The sequence below is a fragment of the Vipera ursinii genome, assembly GCF_947247035.1.
Source record: "Vipera ursinii genome assembly, chromosome: 1".
Taxonomy (NCBI): domain Eukaryota; kingdom Metazoa; phylum Chordata; class Lepidosauria; order Squamata; family Viperidae; genus Vipera; species Vipera ursinii.
The window spans coordinates 285,261,599-285,282,702 of NC_139512.1; the positions used below are offsets into that span (position 1 = coordinate 285,261,599).

At 37.9% G+C, this 21,104-nt stretch overlaps 1 protein-coding gene across 1 annotated transcript in view; it reads right to left on the reverse strand.

Annotated features, from left to right (window-relative positions):
- PCNX2 (pecanex 2) overlaps nucleotides 1-21,104 on the reverse strand; it is a gene marked incomplete at both ends in the record, with an annotated part of 114,397 nt that overhangs the window by 51,907 nt on the left and 41,386 nt on the right. Inside the window, 6 exons of the mRNA XM_083371500.1 lie at nucleotides 5,342-5,519; nucleotides 7,436-7,571; nucleotides 12,578-12,728; nucleotides 14,214-14,306; nucleotides 18,878-18,974; nucleotides 20,396-20,505. Of these exons, the coding sequence (XP_083227626.1) occupies nucleotides 5,342-5,519; nucleotides 7,436-7,571; nucleotides 12,578-12,728; nucleotides 14,214-14,306; nucleotides 18,878-18,974; nucleotides 20,396-20,505 (765 nt within the window). The remainder of the gene's footprint in view (nucleotides 1-5,341; nucleotides 5,520-7,435; nucleotides 7,572-12,577; nucleotides 12,729-14,213; nucleotides 14,307-18,877; nucleotides 18,975-20,395; nucleotides 20,506-21,104) is intronic.

The following is a 21,104-nucleotide window of genomic DNA, read 5'->3' on the forward strand; positions in this document are numbered from 1 at the left end:
TTAGGGTTTCTTTTTAAAGCAGAATTCATAACTCCAAGTTTTACATAACTACATAACTATCGAATGTTATTCTGATTCCATTACTGAGACTGAGTCGTAAAAAAAACCATAGCCAAAGAGAGAAAATATTTGTCAATTTGTGGTACAGTATAATTTCAATTTATCCCTCTAATGTGCATTACTCATGAACAGGATCAGTGACCTTTCTGCATCTTTAGAGAAAATTGGCCAAGCTAGAGGATTAACAACTAGCTGACACTGAAGATTCCTCTTTGCATGATACCTTGTTTTTATAACTCCAATTCATAAACATCTCAAGAAACACTATGGGTGTTCCTTTGTCCTCTGTTATTTCTTTATTCTTGAAAATTAGAAGTAGTAGTAGTATTGTTAAAAATAGAAGTGGATGGCCTGCAGAAGACCAGTAGACATGCCAGCACTTCTTTGGGGATCTCCAGAGAACTGCCGGGGAGGGCATTTCTGGCATTCAAAAGCGGCAACTAGTCTGAAATTCAGCAGTCAGTGTTAGGACAACCATTAACTCAAGCAATGTGAAAAAAATATTTCTGGATCAATTGGCCGATAGATAATGGATCCAAGAAATTGTGGAAAAAAGCTTTGCACATAAATAAGACTATCAGCTAGACCGTGTTAGTTGAGAATTAGGTGATACCATTTACTCTACGGGGGACCAAATTCTCTTCAGCATGTAATACAATTTCTAGATTTCCCCTTTGTACCTTACCAAAACTACTCTAGGGAATTTAAGAAATCTACCGTGAAAAAGACTAGAGAAACTTCCACTGATTCAAAGATTCTTCTTGAGATACTTCACTACAATCAGTTGTCACGTCTGAAGAAGTCCCAGCAGGTGGCTTGCGCAGCTGAGCAGATTATGTTGGCAGGTTCATTCTGAAACATTTTTTCATAAAGTATTCTGACAGTTTTTCACCTAACTGACAATCACAACCAAGCATTCACTAGCCAAAACACACGGACTAAACCAAGCACATCTTACATTTCAGACTAAGCTAGAGAATATCTGTTGAACAAAAATGTTGAAATCAAAAATAGTATTTTATCTGATTACTGACAAAAAAAGAACATATTACCGACAAAAAAGCATATTTCTGCAACCAGGAGCATTGCCTCGCTGTATAGTACGATAAGCCTTGACGACCCAAACCACTGAATTTTTTTTAAAAAAATGATATATTACCTTTTTCCTGCATCTCCTACATAACTAAAACCATAAGAAACAAGTACATAATATTGCCTGTGGAATGGTATATTAGAAAGCCACATAAATAGGAAACTAAATTGTTGAGAGAATAATCTATATTCAGATTTTTGGAATTCAAATATTATACATCTGCAGTTGTACCACTTAGACAAACTGAGAGGGTTTATAAAAGGGAGGTTATGGGCTACATCATGTAGTGCAATATTTCTGAGTGATTTAGTCTCTTTTATTTTGAAAAGTCCATATATATTAGGGGAAAAATGATTTCAGAATCTGTTGAGTGGTTTTGCAAAGGAAAATAAGTATCAGCAATCAGTAACCGAGCAGGTCACAAAGAGAAAAATGGTGTAGGCACTAAAGACCCCAAGCAATTATATTGATTCACACTATTTGAGCTCCCTGGGTTGCATTAATTAAAGGCAAAAGGAACCAACTGGATTTCTCATTAGCTAGCATGAGGCTGTTATTTTGGGCAATTGATTCTCAGTGACATGAAACAACAACAAATTGTTGGCTGAATAACTGATGATTGAAATTTTATATTGGGGATAAGAGGCTCTTGTGGGATTTTTCTATTTCTGGTATCGTAAAAGCGTGACTGGCCTTCAGAGTGATGTAGTTTTGTGTCTGTATGTTTGTGTATAATTTGCTGCTTTGTCTCAGACAATAATTATCTTGGATCAGCTCTGAAAAGGGATAAAATTATTACAATGATCAGTTTACTATTATACTACAACTATTATTACTAATTTGTTGTTGTTGTTGTTAGTTGCGAAGTCGTGTCCGACCCATCGTGACCCTATGGACAATGTTCCTCCAGGCCTTCCTGTCCTCTACCATCTTCTGGAGTCCATCTCAGAAAAAAATAATCTGCTAATCAACTAACAAAGTGGTGGCGAACCTTTTAGAGACCGAGTGCCCAAACTGCAACCCAAAACCCACTTATTTATCGCTGGGTGCCAGGTGGGCGTGGCCTACTGGGTGGGTGTGGCTATGGTGGACATGGAAGATTGGGTGGGTGTAGCCAAGGAGGGTGTGGTCACCTCAATGTCGCCAGTGGGGATGGACGGGGTGGGCAGGGTTGGGGGAGCTCCAGGAGGTCTCTGGCAGGTGGGGTGGTAGGCAGGAGACTCATCCTGTGAGGTGAGACAGGGTTGGGGTGCCATTGCCATGGGGCAAGACAAGGGCTGGGGCAGCTGCTGCCTGACCAGAGTGCATGGGGGCCAACGGTGTCCGTCAGTAGCCACAGCCTGCCAGTCCCTCAACAGGCTCACTCTGGGGCTCCACAGCCCATCGCCAGCAGTTCAAAGAAGCCGCCTCTGAGATGGATGGTTGGCCAACAGCTGAGGAGGTGATGCAGTGGGTCGTGCATGGGAAAAGGAGAACATGCAAACCCAGGAGGGATGAGGAAACCAGCCATGTCGGAATGCATTCAGCCACGTGGGACCTTGGCAAATTAGCAGGCAGCTGGTTGGACAGTTGCCACCTCCAGGGAATGGCGTGGGTGCCCACAGAGATGGCTCTGAGTGCCACCTCTGGCACCCGTGCCATAGGTTCTCCACCACTGGTCTAACATGATTTCATTGTAAGGTTTTTGAAGAGTAACAGAGAAACTTGACATGTACCTCCAACCACTGCTTGATGGGATATTTGTTTTTGACATGATATGGAGTGAAAACACTTTAGCACTCCTGTTGAAGAAAACCTCATATGTTCAGTGAAAACTAATGTTTTGGCGGTCACTTTTACAAGGTTAGTGCCACTTTAGATAGAGTCAAAAATATGGCAGGGGAAAACACACTTCCTGTTCTTTAAGAAGAATTGTGAACATATGTTCTGACTGAGGTGAGAAATTATAATAGTTCACAGTCTGATGATATTTGGTCTAGTGATTTAGGCACCAGGCTAGAAACCAGGAGACTGTGAGTTCTAGTCCCACTTTAGGAATGAAAGTCAGTTGGGTGACTTTGAGCTAGTAACTGTCTCTCTCTGCCCAACTCATCTCACAGAGTTGTGGGGAAAATAGGAAAAGGAAGGAATATTAGGTATGTTCACCACCTTGAGTTATTTATAAAAATAATAAAGGCAGGATTGAAAAATAAAAAAATGTCTATATAAATATACAGAGTAGATAGATGTATGAATACAGGTAGGCAGGTTCTTTAATTTAAAAAAGGGATTCTTCTAAATGCTTGCAGATATGAAAGGAAGTGTATCACCTGGGAAAGAGCATGAAACATTGAAAAATGTAAGCAAGGCGGAGATTGGAAACAGTCATATGAGTGTGGTATGCTAGATTCTAGGAGAAGCAAGGAGGTAAGCAAAGTCCAAGTGAGAGAAAGCCATAGTAAGAGGAAAACTATTTTTTTTTCCTGGCACTGGAAGTAAGAAAGTTCACTGAATTAAGCCAAGGAAATCTTCAATGGCCTATTATATAAATTAATGAAAAATCAGGAAGAACATTGGCTCATAAAATCTATGGCTTTCTGTCTGTGTACTAATGCTCGGTGAATGGGAATGAAACGAATTTGAATTCTATTGCAAATGTGATTAGATATTCTAGGTACTGATCAGATGGTTCTCATGACTAGGACATAAAAATTGAAGGACACGTTAACTATATCTGTATTTGCTAAAAATAATGACTTGGATGAAAATATGGACCAATTCTCATCCAAGATGCAGTTGACACACAAGAAAGCGAGGTAGCTAATATTCTAGCCAGCAAAAACAAAATCTGAGAAGAAGTTAATATTGAAAAAGGCAAAGTTCTTCTCTTAGGTAGAAGAAATCACATGCTGAGTCATATGGCAGCAAATGGTTTGTTATATAGAAAAAAATCTGGATCATTTCAGTAGTATGACAGGGTTGCCAAAAAACCAAATTTGGATCACGTCAAAAGAAAAATACTTCTCAAATCACAGACCGGACTGTACTTTCTATATTGTGTTCAGCGCTAGGCACCATATTTTAAGAAAGATTCAGAAAAACTCCCGATAAGTTTGGATAGGATTATTAGAGGATGGCAAACTAAGTCTCATGAGGACAGGTAAGGGAATTGGATACACTTAATGTTTTAAATCAAGAAAGTAGAGCTGTGCAGTGTTTCAGTTCTGAAGAACTGCTTCGTTACATGTGGATGACCAAATGTAGCATCGGACTATGATTCATTAAAGCAGCAGCTGCGTGATCTAGCTGTTTTAATGACTTGGAGATGGGCTGAATTAAGGTGGCAGCACATTTCAAACCACCTCTTCTACTTTGAATTTAAAGCATTTATTCTATATCTTCTGTCAATATAGTGTATTAAATAGCTCTTCCTTCACCTCTATGCTTGCCATACATACAGGATCAATTATCTGTGTATGCACATTGCACAGTGTTGTTTTCATATGCATGTGCAAAAGGGACAACTGAAGAATGCCTTTGAAGTCACTGTGCAAAGCCTTCAGGAGGGCATAGATACATAAATGCTTTGGGGAGGGTATTTCACTCACCGCTCTGTGCTTCAGCAAATGCCCTTTTGTAACATATCTAACAAAGCATAATGAGTTGAAAACCAAGGAAGTGAAGGTGAAGCCAGTCACAAGGAATGAAAAATTAATAATTTATGTTAAAGCTGATTATATATTTGAATAATTTCCCAGAGGAGCCTTTTGAATAAAAAAAAACAGAGGTATCCAAAAGTTAAATAAATATTCAAGTAGGCAGCCCCTTCATGTGTGACTCAGCAAGCCAGGCTGCAATTTATTAATAATTCTCCTTTTCAAAGCTGCTCTACTGTTATGAGTTTTGACAGCATTGTGTCAACACAGAAGTCAACATGACATTTGAAAGACACTTCACATTAAAATAATTTCTTTCTTAAGTTCTGGTAGGATACAGCAATATTTCTGCTTGATCTTTATCAGCAGGGTTTAGTTTTGCTTAATTTCTATTTAAATTTGAATATGAGATCAAAATTTAGATAATGCTACCATTAACAGCATTGTAACAGTTCAGCATTTTGTTTGTTTTGAAAGAAAAAAAAAGATTAACTCAACCCAAGACAACAGTTATGCTTGAAAGAACAATGATGTTTTGAAAATCATCACTTGCCTTATTAAATACAATTGACATAATGAAGAAATTGAATAAGAAGTTGTCGGATAAATCTTTGTAATCAAACTTGAAGAAGATGACGGTGAAACTTAATGTAACAAACTGATGAATGGGATTGCAAAACGAGGACCGCAGTAGCTTCATTCCCGCAATTGTAATTAGAAAGATATCACCGCTGCAAAATAAAATGAAAAGAAAATTCAAATAAATTATAAATTACGTTATAATTTATTATAAACATGCATTATAAACATTAGGCCTGTTTCCATTTGGTTCATTTATCTGTTAAAATTGTGTTTGCATATCCCAATCACTAAAATATGACTTATGAAAGCTTTTCTAGTAGAGAACGCTTGATTTGATTTATGGAATTTGTGATGTTGCACTTAACTGTAGTATGGGTGGCCCTTATTTAGTGACACTTGGAACCAGCAATCTCAGTCACTAAGTGAAGCAGTTGCACAAGCACAACTGTGCTTATGATCTTACTTCAGCTCTCCTTTGCTTTGCAGACCCACAATTGGTTGCAAAGTTACTTTTTCATCACTGAAGTAAGTGTGAATGGTTGCTACACAAGTAATAAAGTGGTAACGGAACATGATGGGTAAGCCAAACTCTAAAGACAACCATATGATATCAAGATGTAAAGAAGCAAAATCTAAACAGGAAGGGAAAAGCTTAAAGTTGAAAGGATGGCATTTATCCTTATTCACAAGAACATATGGAGACTCCTCTTGCTGAATTTATATGACATAAGCACACCACTTCAGAGAAAAAATATGGTGTGATTCCTGCTCATACAACTTGGTAAGGACTACGTCAATATTTCTCAGTTAAATTAAAACAACCAACAAAACTAAAACAAGAGACTATATTTTGCAGGAATAATATGCCCATGCTCTTATAAGACTTTGATCCTAGATGTGTTTTTACCAAAAACAGATAGGAATTTGGCTTCTGGTTTGAGTCATGGCTGACTGAAGACATCTTACAAAGAACCAGAAGTGACAATTGCTGAGAAGAACAAAACACCAGTCTTTCAAAATTCTCCAGAGAAGAGAATGGGAGATCTCCTAGGAATGGTCTGAATGTGAGCTCCTCAAAAAGAGACCATAAAGCTGAGGTGTTCTATGGACTTGAACACCAAGAGCCAAGGGAGATATCACCTTTACTTTCAGCAGCTGGTTGAGTTCAAAACTGTTACAACAAACTTGCCCAACTTGTAAATTTCCAAGTCTATTGTAGTCTAATAGCCCCCATATGTTAATCCTTAGGTTCTTCTCTCATCATTTTTCTAACTAAGTTCAACGTGAAGAATCAGATAAGCAACTCGTAGGTCACAATTTCTAGATCTTACGTAGTACTTGCCCAACTTGTAAATTTCCAAGTCTGTTGTAGTCTAATAGCCCCATATGTTAATCCTTAGGTTCTTCTCTCATCGTTTTTCTAACTAAGTTTGACTGTGAAGAATCAGATAAGCAACTCGTAGGTCACAATTTCTAGATCTTACGTAGTATCTAAGCATTATATCTAATGCATCTAAGCGTGTCACTAAACATCTGTCTGGTGAATCAATGAACCTCAGGTAAGTCCGTCATTTAGGCTGGACTGTAGAGGTAGGAAATTCTTTGAGAGGGAGTGGTCTGCCACTTCCTCAAGAAACCATTGACGGATCCAACTATATGGGAGACGTTTCATCCTGCTTTTAATCTTTCCTAAGAAAAGGTTGAGAAGTTGGTTGCACGGCAACTCCAGAGGATGCTGGAGGAGAGGCTGATCATCTGTACCCCCCTTCAGACAGATTACAGGCCTGGGATGGACTGAGACAATACTGATCCTATTTGTGGATGACTTCTGGCAGGAAGAGGACATACCGGTAAGTAGCGTGCTTATCCTTGCTCTTGAACTCTCAATGGCTTTTGATGCCATTGATCATTATATCCTTCTGGAGCAATTCAGGGGGTTAGTGAGGTACAGTGTTATAGTGGGTTCTTCCTCTTCTTCCAGGACCAGTTGCAATCAGCGTTGATGGAATATGGAGATAGTTTTAATTCTGAAAATGATGCCTCTCGAATATAATATGCAACTTACTGTGAGGTTTTTTTTTTGCTGATTAAAAAAGCATCATTGGTGAGGGAGTTCAGTATTACGGCAGGATACAAGATGTACTTTTCAAAACACTGAAGCCACACATACAGTCTCTCAAACCACATTAAATGAGCAGCAGCTGAATAAAAAAAACAACCTTTATGAAATCATGTGTAATACCAATAACAAATAGCACCTAACTTTCTTTCTTTCTTTTTTATTGAAAAGTTTTATAAAAGTTACAAAAAAATCCCCAAAACCAAACCACCCCAACCCCCCCTTTCCCTCCCCCACTTCCCAGAGCTGAGTATAGGGTTACAAATATAATAATCATAATCTAACTAACATTAACCAACTATATAAATAACCAAGTTCATAATGCGCTTTAACTCCCCTTTAACATAAATACAAGCAAAATAAAAGTATACATAATAATAAAAACATAAACAAATTAAAATCCAAATTATTAAACAATACAATATCCAAATTATTAAACCATACTAATACTAAAAATAGTAATAATACCATATACTTAAAACTAATAAAAATTCCAGTATAATAAACTACTACTAATAATAACAATTTAAAATTTACTCATAGGCTAAATGGAACTTTTTAGTCCCATATTTATTCTGAATATAATCTATCCATCTTCTCCAGACCGAAATGTATCTTTCTTGTGAATAATCCTTCAAATAAGCAGAAATCTAAGCCATTTCTGCTAAATTTGACACTTTAAGCGTCCATTCTTCTATAGTAGGCAAGCAATCCTTCTTCCAATATTGCCCTACCAATAACCTTGCAGCTGTTATCAAATTCAACATTAAGTTAATTTTTTAGTATCACAATCTGTAATAACACCCAATAAAAATAATTGTGGAGTAAACTTTATCTTTCTCTTAAAAATCTTTTGAATGTTCCACCAAATTTTAATCCAAAAAGCTTTTATATTTCTACAAGTCCACCAAATATGAAAATAAGTAGCATCCAAACTGCCACATCTCCAGCATTTAGGCTGTAAATTAGGATACATACAAGACAACTTTTTAGGATCCAGATGCACCTAACTTTCATATAGGCTATTAAGGGAGTAATAGTTTTATACACATTATTCATTCACTTGAAATAATGTTAGTACTTCAAAATATTCATATAATGAGGATATTGTTCTTCCTGAAAAATATGAAACATGAACTAAAATCTGCTGAAAAATTCTGATCATCTGAATAATGAGATGTCCATTAAAGACTCTCCAAGAATATAAGTAACCCTGAATAAGTAGCATATAAGTGTTCTGTAAAGTGAGAGTTTAAACAGCTAAAAGGGACACCATAAAAAAGAGGCCACTTGCTATTGGGAGGCACAAAATGCTGTAGATTTGTAAATGGGTAGCAACCAAACGATAAACTCAGTTGCATTACGGAATTTGCAAGCACAAAGAAAACCCAATATTTTAAGAGCTAAGATTTATTGAACTGGAAGCCATCGGTTCAGAAATAACTTTTGTTCAGAACTGTGATATATGAATGGTTTTTTTGCCCATGTTTCTTATTTTTATATTTCCCTATAGCTTGCATAAGAGTTCTTTGCCCTATCTTGAAATGTTTAGCTGGACTGCAGTACTCAGCTGACTTTAGGTACTCAGAAAATTAAGCGGGCCTGAATTTCTTCACTAATTGGAAAGGAGACCATGAGGAAATCCTAAACTCTAAACTCTAGATTAGACTGGAAAGTAGGAAAAATACTCTAGAAGGTGGTAATGGCAAATTATTTTTGTATTGTTGATAAGAAAGCCACACCAATATATTCATGAAGTGAAAAGGAACTGAGACTGACCTGGAGACATTTGTTTTAATTTGAAATATATTTAATCTTGTAATGTATAGATTTGTAATATATTAAAAATAGAATAATTGATGTTTAGCATATTTATTATGCTAAGTGATCACAAGGACAGGAAGGCCTGGAGGAACATTGTCCATAGGGTCGCGATGGGTTGGACACGACTTCGCAACTAACAACAACAACAACAAAAAGTGATCACAGGACTTTTTCACATCTTAAATATATATGTCCTATTATTAAATTTAAATTTATGTGGATAATGTTTTCTTAATTCTCCCTTTGTCATTCTGCAAGAATCACTGGGCTGTAATTATTATGTGAATTTCCTGAGTATGCTTTATATCAGGGGTATCAAACTGCTGGCCCACGGGCTGGATGCATCATAGCAAAACCATGCCCACCTCATTGCTGGCAATGGCAAAAAAGTTGTGACACATCATGTGATGTTGCGAGTTTGACACCCTTGCTCTATATTCATGATATTGTTTGGAAATTAATTTTTGCTCTCTTATAATATATTCCTATTAAGATACTCTGTTTTTCCCCTATACAAAATCATTTGTCAGCTTGATTTTGAGAAGAGACTGAGATAATGGAAACATCCCATTTTCTGACATCCTTATCACCTAACATGTCAAAAACATACAAACAGAGTCATTAAAATGTAGACCCATCAAAACATGTCAGGAAGTTTCTAAATTGAAGTGAGTTTAGAGCTCCTGAAGACAGCCAGTTAGTGAAAAGTCAGGTTGCTTCTAGTTAAGAGATTTACAGGAGAACTAAAACTACAACTGCAATTTTTAGAGATATTTACAGCTATCCCTATTTCTCAACTCAGCAGCTGTTGCAATTCCAATACCATGCTTATTATTTGGGAATAATAAAAAATAAAATAAAATATTAATAATGAAAAGTGCTATTTCCTTTTAAGTGTTATGTGGTAAACAGAAATTATAATCTTATTATAAAAGCTTAAATCTGTATTTTGCCAAAGCACAAACATAGGGCTTGCTAAACTTGAGTTTATTAATATACTTAAAGCTATATAGTTAGTTCCATAAAATTGTATCAGTCCACAATGTTATCCACGGACTAATTTAGACAATGATCAAATATGTGAGAATTATTAGAATTGTTTCCTATTTTGACTTCTAGTAGATTACAAAGTTAGTTTCTCAAAATATTATTTGTGAGTGTAGTGTATTTATAATCATAACTATCCTTATCACAGTTCACCTTACATTGAAACTAAGGTTTCCTCCACCTGGTATCTTTAACAGCGTGTTAGATCTCAACCTGACCATTTCCCCAGTCAGCATAGTCTTTACTGGTTCAAAGTTATGGGAATGAAAATCCAACATATTTGGGAAACACCAACTTAAAGAAGGCTAATTGATGAGTTTTATTGAATAAAAGCTTATCGATATAGTATTCATCCTGAAGACTAAGCTACAAATGATAAAACAAAATAATAAAAAACAGCTTAGAGAACAAATTACCAAATTGCCTGCAAATTCAGCAAACACCTTGCATGCATAGCATGCAACATACCAATATGAAGGGTATTGTGATTCTTGCAACATACCAATATGAAGGGTATTGTGATTCTTGCAATGTTCTCAAGATATTTAAGAATGACAAACATTACTTCTAAGTGTAGCTATCACGTTTGAACAGCAAAAATCCCAATGGTCTACAGCATGAGAATGGTGAGAAAGGATTGGTTTTCTTCATTTCTTTGCTATAATCTCTCACTTCACAGGATTTTAGCTGTCAAAGTATGGTAGCCCTATTCTATCACGGTTTGCTGTTTCTTGGGCAGGCTCCCCTTTGCCCCAAGTCCTTCAAAATGGGTTGGGATTTCAATTTCTAGAATGCCCAGTCAACTGGGCTGAATCCATGTTGGCTGGAAATTCTGAGATCTACAGTCCCAGGTTTAGATGGAGTTGGTTGGGGAAAAGTGTTCTATAGCAACTACTGAGAAGGTTCGCCTTTTTCCTGTATTAAAATCCCTGCACCCATTCATTTACTTTAGAATCAGAATCAGAATAACAGAGTTGAAAGGGATCTTTTAGGTCATATAATCCAACCCCCCCCCCGCCCAAGCAGAAGACCCTACATCATTTCTGACAGATAGCAGTCCAGTCTCTTCTTGAAAGCTTCCAGTGATGAAACTCCCACAACATCTGAAGGCAAACTGTTCCATTGCTTGTTTGTTCTCACTGTCAGAAAATTTCTCCTTATTGCTAGGTTGAATCTCTCCTTGATCAGTTTCCATCTGTTATTCCTTGTCTGGCCTTCAGGTCCTCTCTGTGACAGCCCCTCAAACATTGGAACACTGCTATCATGTCTCCCCTGGTCCTTCTCTTCCCTAGACTGTAACCATTCTTAATATGTTTTAGCCTCCAGTCCCCTGATCATCTTTCTTGCTCTTCTCTGCACTTTTTCCAGAGTCTAAACATCTTTTTTATAGTGCGGAGAACAAAATTGGTTGCAGTATTCTAGGTGTGGTCTTACTAAGGCTTTTATAGAGTGGTATTAGTACCTCACATGATTGTGATTGAATCCCTCTGTTAATGCAACTTAGGATTGCATTGGCTTTTTTGGCTGCCGCCACACACTGTTGGCTCATATTTAGTTGATTGTCCACTAAGATTCCAAGATCCCTCTCACAGTTACTGCTATTATGCCTGGTTTCACCCAATCTATATGTGTACTTTTGGTTTTTCTTGCCTAAGTGTAAGACTTTACTTTTCTCTACACTGAATTTCATTTTGTTAGATAGGGCCCAGTATTCAAGTCTGTCAAGATTTGTCTGGATCTTGAGCCTATCATCTAGGGCAGGCAGACATTTCAAACTTGCGACATCATGTGACGCGGTACGATGTATCAGAGCTTTTTCTCCATTGCCGGCAATGGGGTGGGCGTGGTTTCCTGGTGATCCACCTGGCCCGCGGGCTGGCAGTTTAACAACCCTGAGGGCAGGGGTAGGGAACCTTGGCACTTTTATGACTTGTGGACTCCCAGAATTCCTGAGTCAGCATGGCTGGTTCAGGAATTTTGGGTATTGGTCCACAAGTCATAAACGAGCCAAGGTTCCCTACCCCTGATCTAGGGTGTTGGCTATTCCTGCCAGCTTAATCACTTTAACATTGTGATTTCTATTTCTGTCTAATTATAACTTCCTCTTTACTTCATGATTCATAATAATATTCAAAATAGCATATTAACTTTAATGTAAAGCATTATAAACAGTGTAATTTACACATTTGTATTGGGGTAACCTAATGTTTTACATACCTCTTAATTCTCTCTGCCGATATTCCTTATTTTTAAGGATAGGGTGGGATATCCACATCCATGGATGATGCTTGCGAAGTTGAGGAAGTATGTAGTGTGTTATGAATCCCACAGTCCACGCAAAAATGAAAAGCACCAGGCTGAATAGTTGCTGGATTAAAAGGAAGCAGAAAAAGACATACTTAAACCATTTTTAATTTAAAATATTATCTTAATTGAAAAAAGTCAGTTAAAATGCAATTTCCCCCAAAAAATGTTATTGGAAAGTAACTGAGAAATGAAAAGAGCTTTATTTTTGTTTAATAAAATGTTTTATTTCATACTGTAGTTGAAGGAGAAAAGAACACAAGAAATAAATTTTCTATTTATTTTCTATTTATTTATTTATTTATTTATTTATTTATTTATTTATTTATTTATTTATTTATGGGACTTATATGCCGCCCTATCTCCCGAAGGACTCAGGGCGGCTAACAAAAATAAAAGACAATAATACAAATGTTAAAAATAATAATAATAATGGGGGTCCATTGTAACTTTCATTTGTAAGACAAGGTCTACCTGCACTGTCTTGAAGCATATCAACGATGAGAGCCATAAATTAATAAGGACAGCGAGTGCCTTTACTGGTGGGGTATTTGCAAAGCAGGAAGCAAGAAGTTGCTAACCTAGGCAAATACCTTAAATTTTAACATAGACTGTGAAGGGCTATTGCCCTACCTCAGCCCCATGCCTTTTTCTGCTGCCAATGAGAAAGAGGGAAAGGAAAGGAAAGGGATGATTAATGGTAAGGAGAAAACAGGTGGTAGTTAGAAGGAATGAAATGGAAAGAATGAGGTGGCAGACAGTGGGTGGCATTAAAGATGTAATGACAAGGAAAAGATGTAGGTATAACAGGTGATATATAAAACGTTTTCCAATTCAAATGACAGATTCAAAACTTCCTACTCGAAACAGGCTCGGATCCAAAACTAAGTTATATTGGACCATTCAGGATGTGCCTTGAGCACCAAGTATCTCTGTTTGGAGTCTGACGTGTTCCACTTTGAGCCTCAAACACTTCCAATATGAATGAGATGGCTCGCGATGCACATCAAACCCAATGTTTCAAACCTGAAACCAGCATTTTAAATTCAAAACATTTCTAATTTAAAATATTCTGTACTCCCCGCCCAGAGGTGACCTACTTTTTTTTTCTTGGATCCTGCTTCACTCAGTCCCCACTATTTGCCCTCTCCTTTTCAAGTTGTTTTTTTCCCCCTGCCAAACTGACTTTCCATTTCAATGCAGCAAAGTAGGGCAGCCCTGAATGTCTCATAGTTGACCATTTTCCTCAACATTCAGAATGTTCATACATATTCCCAAACATAACATTACCTCAGCCCTGTTGGTGCCAAAAGATTTATTACTGCTCCCACAAAATCTCTTAGTGCCATTATGCCATAATTGCTATATATTTGTAACTAGACTCTTAATGTGTGAAACGATATGAAACCCATTCTCTCTTACAAGCAAATATTTCTTCCCCTCCTCTGATTTTTTAAAGCAATCTGAAACAGTATCTAATTGCTCTGAATAACAGATATATTGTCTTAAAGGAATAACAACACAGAAGAAAAGAAATGGTAATACTAACCCCTAATGACAAGAAAATGGTACTGGCGCTGACTGCAAAGGAGAGCACAGCAGCCACAGAGCACACGACGAGATCTGATCTCAGGGTTTCCCTCTGCAAATACAATTTTTAAAATACAGAAATACAAGTAAAGACTCATTTGATTTACAAAATCAAACTACTTCTTTCTCTGCAGTTAACAGTTGCATAATAATTTCAGGAGTCTTGGCTTTAAAGAATCCTCTCCCCTTGTTTAATGTTCAGGCCCATGTGTTGGCAAAACTTCTTGAATCCAGATACCTGGTTTATTAAGCACACCCCCTCCACAAGGACAATTTTTTTTTTAAGAAAAGGAGGTTATACAGGAACAATCTTTAATGCACTCAGACTGGGAAGAATTGATTTCACTTTCAGATACAAACAACATGTTCCTAATGGCTATATAATTGGTATCACTGAGAGTTGTTGTAAGGCAAAAACGAATTAATTCTTTGCTGGAAAGGGAGGAAGGAAGGAAGGAAGGAAGGAAGGAAGGAAGGAAGGAAGGAAGGAAGGAAGGAAGGAAGGAAGGAAGGAAGGAAACAGGAGCTGTTCATAATTTCTTATATTCTGAATTCTTTATATAAGCACGATGAACACTTGTGTCAATAATACCTATTTTCCTTGGTGGATATGGATACAGAGCAGATAATTTTCTCAACAAAAAACTTGGAACAATTTCTAATGTGATTATGAATTTGGCCCACTGATCCTAAACTTTCTACACAGCAAATGTCTCAAAAACTGCTTTCCTGACTGGGAGGGGAGTGAAACTGAATAACTGTCCCTCTTCAATACAAACAAAATTATGTGTCTTATACCTGTCTTCCAAAATTCCCTAAGGAATCGTCAAAATCTCTGCAAGAACAACTCAGTGCAAGCAATGTAGAGGTAAATGATTAATTTGTCTTTGCCAGAGCTGTATAACACTTTGAACTCAAAGGCAAAAAGACACTTCAAAGCAGCAGGCCAGGAAGCATAGTACTAATCAACAATTTTGACAGCGGTTCGCTCTCCAAGCTTGTTTCAGTTTAGTTTCTGAACCTTTCCTTACCAGACTAGATAAAATCATCAGCAGGATTTTCTTGTCCTATTTTCCTTAGCTTATAAATGTCTTGTGTGGTCAGTTGGTCATGTTCATTTGGAGCAGGAGTCTTCAAACTTGGCCCTTTTACGACTTGTGGACTTCAACTCCCAGAATTCCTCAGCCAGGCACCTGACTGAGGAATTCTGGGAGTTGAAGTCCACAAGTCACAAAAGGGCCAAGTTTGAAGACCCCTGATTTGGAGCTATATTTAAATTCTGAGCAGCTGATTGGTTCTCTTGTTGATTGGTCATTTGAATGATCTGGTTTCTTACATATTCGTATGCTGGATCTAGATCAATATGCTTGTTAATTGCTCCTTTGGAGAATACCAGGCTTCAATAAATTCACGTGTGTGACAGTTGTTGGCATGCCCAGTGATTTTTGTTCCTCCCCCATCGAACTGGGATGTGCTTTCAAGGAATCACACAGCACTTGTGGAGTCTAGCTTGACTATCTCAGAAAAAGATTCAGCTGCCTTAAGAAATTCTAGCTACATGCCCCAGGCACCCAAGGTTCCTTTATGCCTTTGAATCCAACTACAGCAATAGCCCCATCCTCTGCTCTGCCAGCTCCATCGTTACTGCTGCAATGCATCATTAGCTGCTGAACAGTTGGCTGATGTGCTAGATGTGAAGTCTGCTCTTGACCAAATTCCCTAAAATTTAACAACTGATTCTCACAAGCCAGTACGAGTGACTCCAGCATACTACTTGTTGTGATTCAGGGTCAGCCTGTGGGTTCGGCAGTTGGGTCGGACGACTCAGAGGAGGAGGGGGGTGTTGAAGACCTTGCTGAGGGGGTTGAAGATCTTGCTGATGATAGCCCTCAGGCAGGCCCCTCCCACTTGGTCACCATGGAGACCCAGCTGTGTGAGCCTGACAGTGTGGATGAAGATGACCCACAGCTGGCCCTGTTCAAGGACGCCCGACGCAGGAGGCAGTCAAGTAGGAGTAAACAGAGGAAGGCTGTGGGGCTTCTCGGAAGGAGGCAGAGAGAGGCCATGCCCTGAACTCTTTATAAAGGGAATGTGTGGGGAGGGCTGGTTTGCTGAAGCAACCGCTCAGATAGTGTTTCAAAGCTCCTGTATCTTGGTTCGTGTCTTGTTTGTTTTTTGTAGTAATAAATTTGGCAGACGTCATTCTAGCCTCTTGCCGTTTATAAAGGGGTTTCCTTTTCTGCAGGGCCGGTAGCAGGCTGGTACAGAACACTACTGTCTCTGCTAGCACTGCTGGGCGAATGAAAATCAAAGTCCTGCCATAATTGCTTTGAGTTTTAAAAGGATTGAAACTAACCATTTATCTCTTGTGTCCAAAACTGCTCATATTTGCTAGAGAATGGTTACCAATGTCCACGTGGAAAAAGTAGTCTACACTGTGTCTCTAAAATTGTATAAACTATTGCTCCCCCCCACTCCCATCGTTGGCTCAAAGTTCTGCTCCATTGTGAAATAAGAGAAGCGTGGATGACAAAGCAGGACTTCTCTGTATTAGTTCTCATATAGTACAACGTTCTGTTAGAAATGGTGGAAAGTGTTTGTAGCTGGAGTGGTAGATGTTGGTGGTTTGTTCTCCAAGCTTCTTGTTTAGTTTTTGAATATTTCGTCCCCAGGCTATGTAACAGCATCAGCGGAATTTCGATTGAAGTGTCTTGTTTCAGTTCTCTTCTGCTTTTATAGGTCTTATGTGGTCAGTTGGTCATGTGACTGACTTGTCACGCCATGAGAAGCTCATCTGGTGGTGGAGGAGTCTAGGTGCACCTTCCCCAACCAATAAATGTTGTCAAAAAGCATAAGCTTTTTTGGGATAACATACAACTGCCAATCACACCAAATTCCAATTGCATACAAAAAAAAACACCTCTGCATGAATGCACCCAAATGGATTCAAGATTTATCTGGATTTCTGCATTCTGCATTTACCAAGCAGTTCCAGAAGCCGAGAGGTGTATGTACTCCCTCAAAGGCTGTTTTTGTATTGCAGTTGGTTTTATTACTACTAACTGAGGCTTTTGAGCAGTATGAGAGCCACTTCAGTTGCGTGATTAAGATGCTGGACTCAGTACAGGCGAAATCTGAATTGTCATCCTGCCTTGGGCATGAAATCATCTGGGTGATCCTGAGGCTATCACTCTTCTCAGGACTAGGGAGAAAGCAGTGGCAAACCCATTTCTGAAAATACTGCCTAGAAAGTTGCAAGGACTTATTCATGTAATTGCCAGATGTAAATTTTGAGTCAAAGGCAAAAAAAAGTATAGTACATGGAGTCCTCAACATACGACCACAATTGAGCCCAAAATTTATGTTTCTAAGTGAGGCATTTGTTAAGCGAATTTCCCCCCATTTTATGACCTTTCTTGCCACAGTTGTTAAGTGAATCAACTGTGGCTAAATTAGTAAGATGGTTGTTAAGTGAATTTGGCTTCCCCTTTGACTTTGCTTGTCAGAAGGTCGCAAAAACTGATCACATGGACATGGCAACAGTCACAAATATGAACCAGTTGCCAAGCATCTGAATTTTGATCAGGTGACCCTGGGGACGCTGCAATGGTCGTAAATGTCAAAAGGGGTCATAGCTCACTTTTTTCAGTGCTGTTGTAAAACTTTGAACAGTCACTGAATCAACTGTTGTAAGTCAAGGACTGCCTGTATACAACTTTGGGAAATAAAACGACAAAATAGGAAGCATCTTAAAACAGTAAAGAATTCCAGTTACTTTTTTCATATAAGCTGGAGTGGGGGTAAAGTGGAGAAAAAAGAAGTGCAACAAGTCCCTGATATTGTCCTTCTTCTGTCATTCAACAAAGAATCCATCTGGACCAGTTTACAGCTCTATTGTAAAGATATTTAAGCAATTTAATATAACATCAAAGGCCTGGAGACTAAAACATATGAAGAATGGCTGCAGGACGTGGGTTTGGCTAGCCTAAGAAAAGAAGGAACAGGGGTGACATGATAGTGGTATTCCAGTATTTGAGGGGCTGCCACAAAGAAGGAGGGGGTCACGTTATTCTCCAAAGCACCAGAGGGCAGGACAAGACACAATGATTGGAAACTGACCAAAAAGAGAAGCAACCTGGAATTAAGGAGAAACTTCCTGACGGTGAGAACAATTAACCAGTGGAACAGCTCTCCAGAAATTGTGGGTGCTCCATCATTGGAGGGTCTTAAGAAGAGACTAGACAGTCACTTGTCTGAGATGGTATAGGTCAGGAGTAGGCAACCTTGACTCATGGACTTCAATTGAGCCAAGGTTGTTTACCCCTGGTATAGGCTGGACTAGAAGACCTTCAATGTCCCTTCCAATTCTATTCCATTCCATTCCATTCCATTCCATTCCATTCCATTCCATTCTATTCTATTCTATTCTATTCTATTCTATTCTATTCTATTCTATTCTATTCTATTCTATTCTATTCTATTCTATTCTATTCTGTTCTGTTCTGTTCTGTTCTGTTCTATTCTATTCTATTCTATTCTATTATCACACAATAGCTCTAATATTTCAAATGATACCATCACAAAGGTCTTAATAAGACTTTTTTTTCTAGAACAAGAACCTACCACTGATTCTCTCATTTTCTCAGGGAGTGGATCAACTCGTGGTTCTTCAAAATGTTGCTTTGCAAGGTGAGGAAAATATTTACAGTGAATAAGAGACCTACCGGTAATTTAGAAAACAAATGAAAATCAGTTAGAACATCAATCTCCTGAAAAGAAAACAATCCTAGACAGTAGACATACTAATTTTTTCTCCTAGCTTATTTAAGTAAGAATTTACCAACTCAATTTACCAGCCACTTAATAGATCTCTTGGGTCTGGAGGTGAAGGAACAAGCTCTGATTCCACCCCTGTAACTCTAAGCAGCTGCTAAGTTCACAGGTCTCCTCTGCCATATCTGAAAAGCTTTCGTCATTAATTTTAGGAAGGGGCATTGTTCTTCCAGACCTAATTGGCACTCAGTCTGAGGAACTTCCTGAGCACAAGAAGAGCATTCAGAAACTCCAGCTGATCCAGAATGTAATGGCATAAACTGTTTTGAGTACACAAGAGTACACTCATATAACATCACTGCTACATAAGCAATGCACACCACAATAAGCAGTGGCTTCCAGTAGGTTTCTGGCTGCAATTCAAGATCCTGGATATCCTCAATAAAGCTGTTCATAGTATGGAGTCAGGATACTTAAGAGAATACCAGTCTCTGGTAGTTTCTGCCCATCCCATTAGATTCACAGGTTAGGCATGCTTCAGGTCCACTCTGTCAAAGAGTATCATCTTATGAAACTTTCAAGTTATGGCTTTTCCTGTCACATGTCTTCTGCCCTCTAGAACAGCTTTCTCCCTGAGGTTTAACATGGCCCTGAGCCCTGCTAACTTTTCCTTTTCCGTATGTATGTATGTATGTATGTATGTATGTATGTATGTATGTATGTATGTATATAAGAGAAGCAGTTTGGTTTAGTGGTTAAGGCGCCAGACTAGAAAGCAGGAGAATGTGAGTTCTAGTTCTGCCTTAGCCATGAAAGCCAGCTGAGTGATCTTGAGCCAGTCACTCTCTCAGCTTAGCTGAGGAGGAAGGTGTGTTGGATATGTTCTCCACCTTGAGTTATTTGTAAAAAATAACAAAGGCAGGATACAAATAAATAAAATATATATATTCCCTTGTATATGTATGTTCCATGTCCTATGTATCTTCCTTTTTATATGTATGTTTCTTTTTCTTTTATATTTATGTTTATTTATTTATTTATTTATTTAATAATATTTCTATACCGCCCTTCTCCCGAAGGACTCAGGGCGGTGAACAGGGCAAGAATAAAAATACAAACTACAAAAGTTAAAAATAGATTAAATAAATGCCCACATACTAAAATACATCCATAAAACCTAGTAAAATAAAAATAACAACCCCCCCCAATCCCCTCATCAGGCCAGGCCAGCTTGTTCAAAAAAGTATGTTTTATTAGCTGCCCAAAGTTACGATGGGCGACCATATAAATTTGTATAGTAATAATATTATGTAGTTCTATAGTTTAAGCCATGGTAACAGAGATGAAGAAGCACTGGTGCTGACTTACACTAAGACAGATGGATCGCTGCTATGCCTGCTCAGATGATAAGAAAGTGCCACTAAAAGTCCACAAAAGGCAGAAAACAGTGCAGGAATATGTTGAGCATCCCACGGTTCCTATAGATAAAGAGGAGACAGAGATGGAAGGAATTACATTGTGTATTTAAAGTTACTACAGGAATAAGTTAAATATTGTTAACATGCTGGAATTCACAATAATTAAATGGCTGCTTCATGTATTAAATAAGTGATATTACATTTCTTCAGGCTACTGAAGTTGTGATATTTCAGGCATGGTATCTAATTATGCAAACCACAATACCTTTAAAACTGGCAATTAAGTAAAAGAAGCAAGGAAAATCATGAGAGGCTTTTTTTCCTCCTCATGTACATTTTTAAATTACATACATTATGTTTAAATAACTAAATATATTTAAATTACATTATTTTTTAAATTGCATAAATATAATTTTAAATGAAAAAGCACTTTTCCTTGCTCTTCAAAAAACATACTTGAATACATGTGAAAGTGCAAAATAAAAATTGATAGGTTGAATCTAAGAGAGAATTTGGCTAGGAAGATGTTCGGGAACAGAGTTGCTGTACAGAAAATGGTGGAGAAAATAACAGCAACAACAAAAAAAACCTCTCTCCTTTCTTCTTTCAGCAATTTACCACCTATTATTTAAGAAAGTTGAGCATCAATCAATATCTCA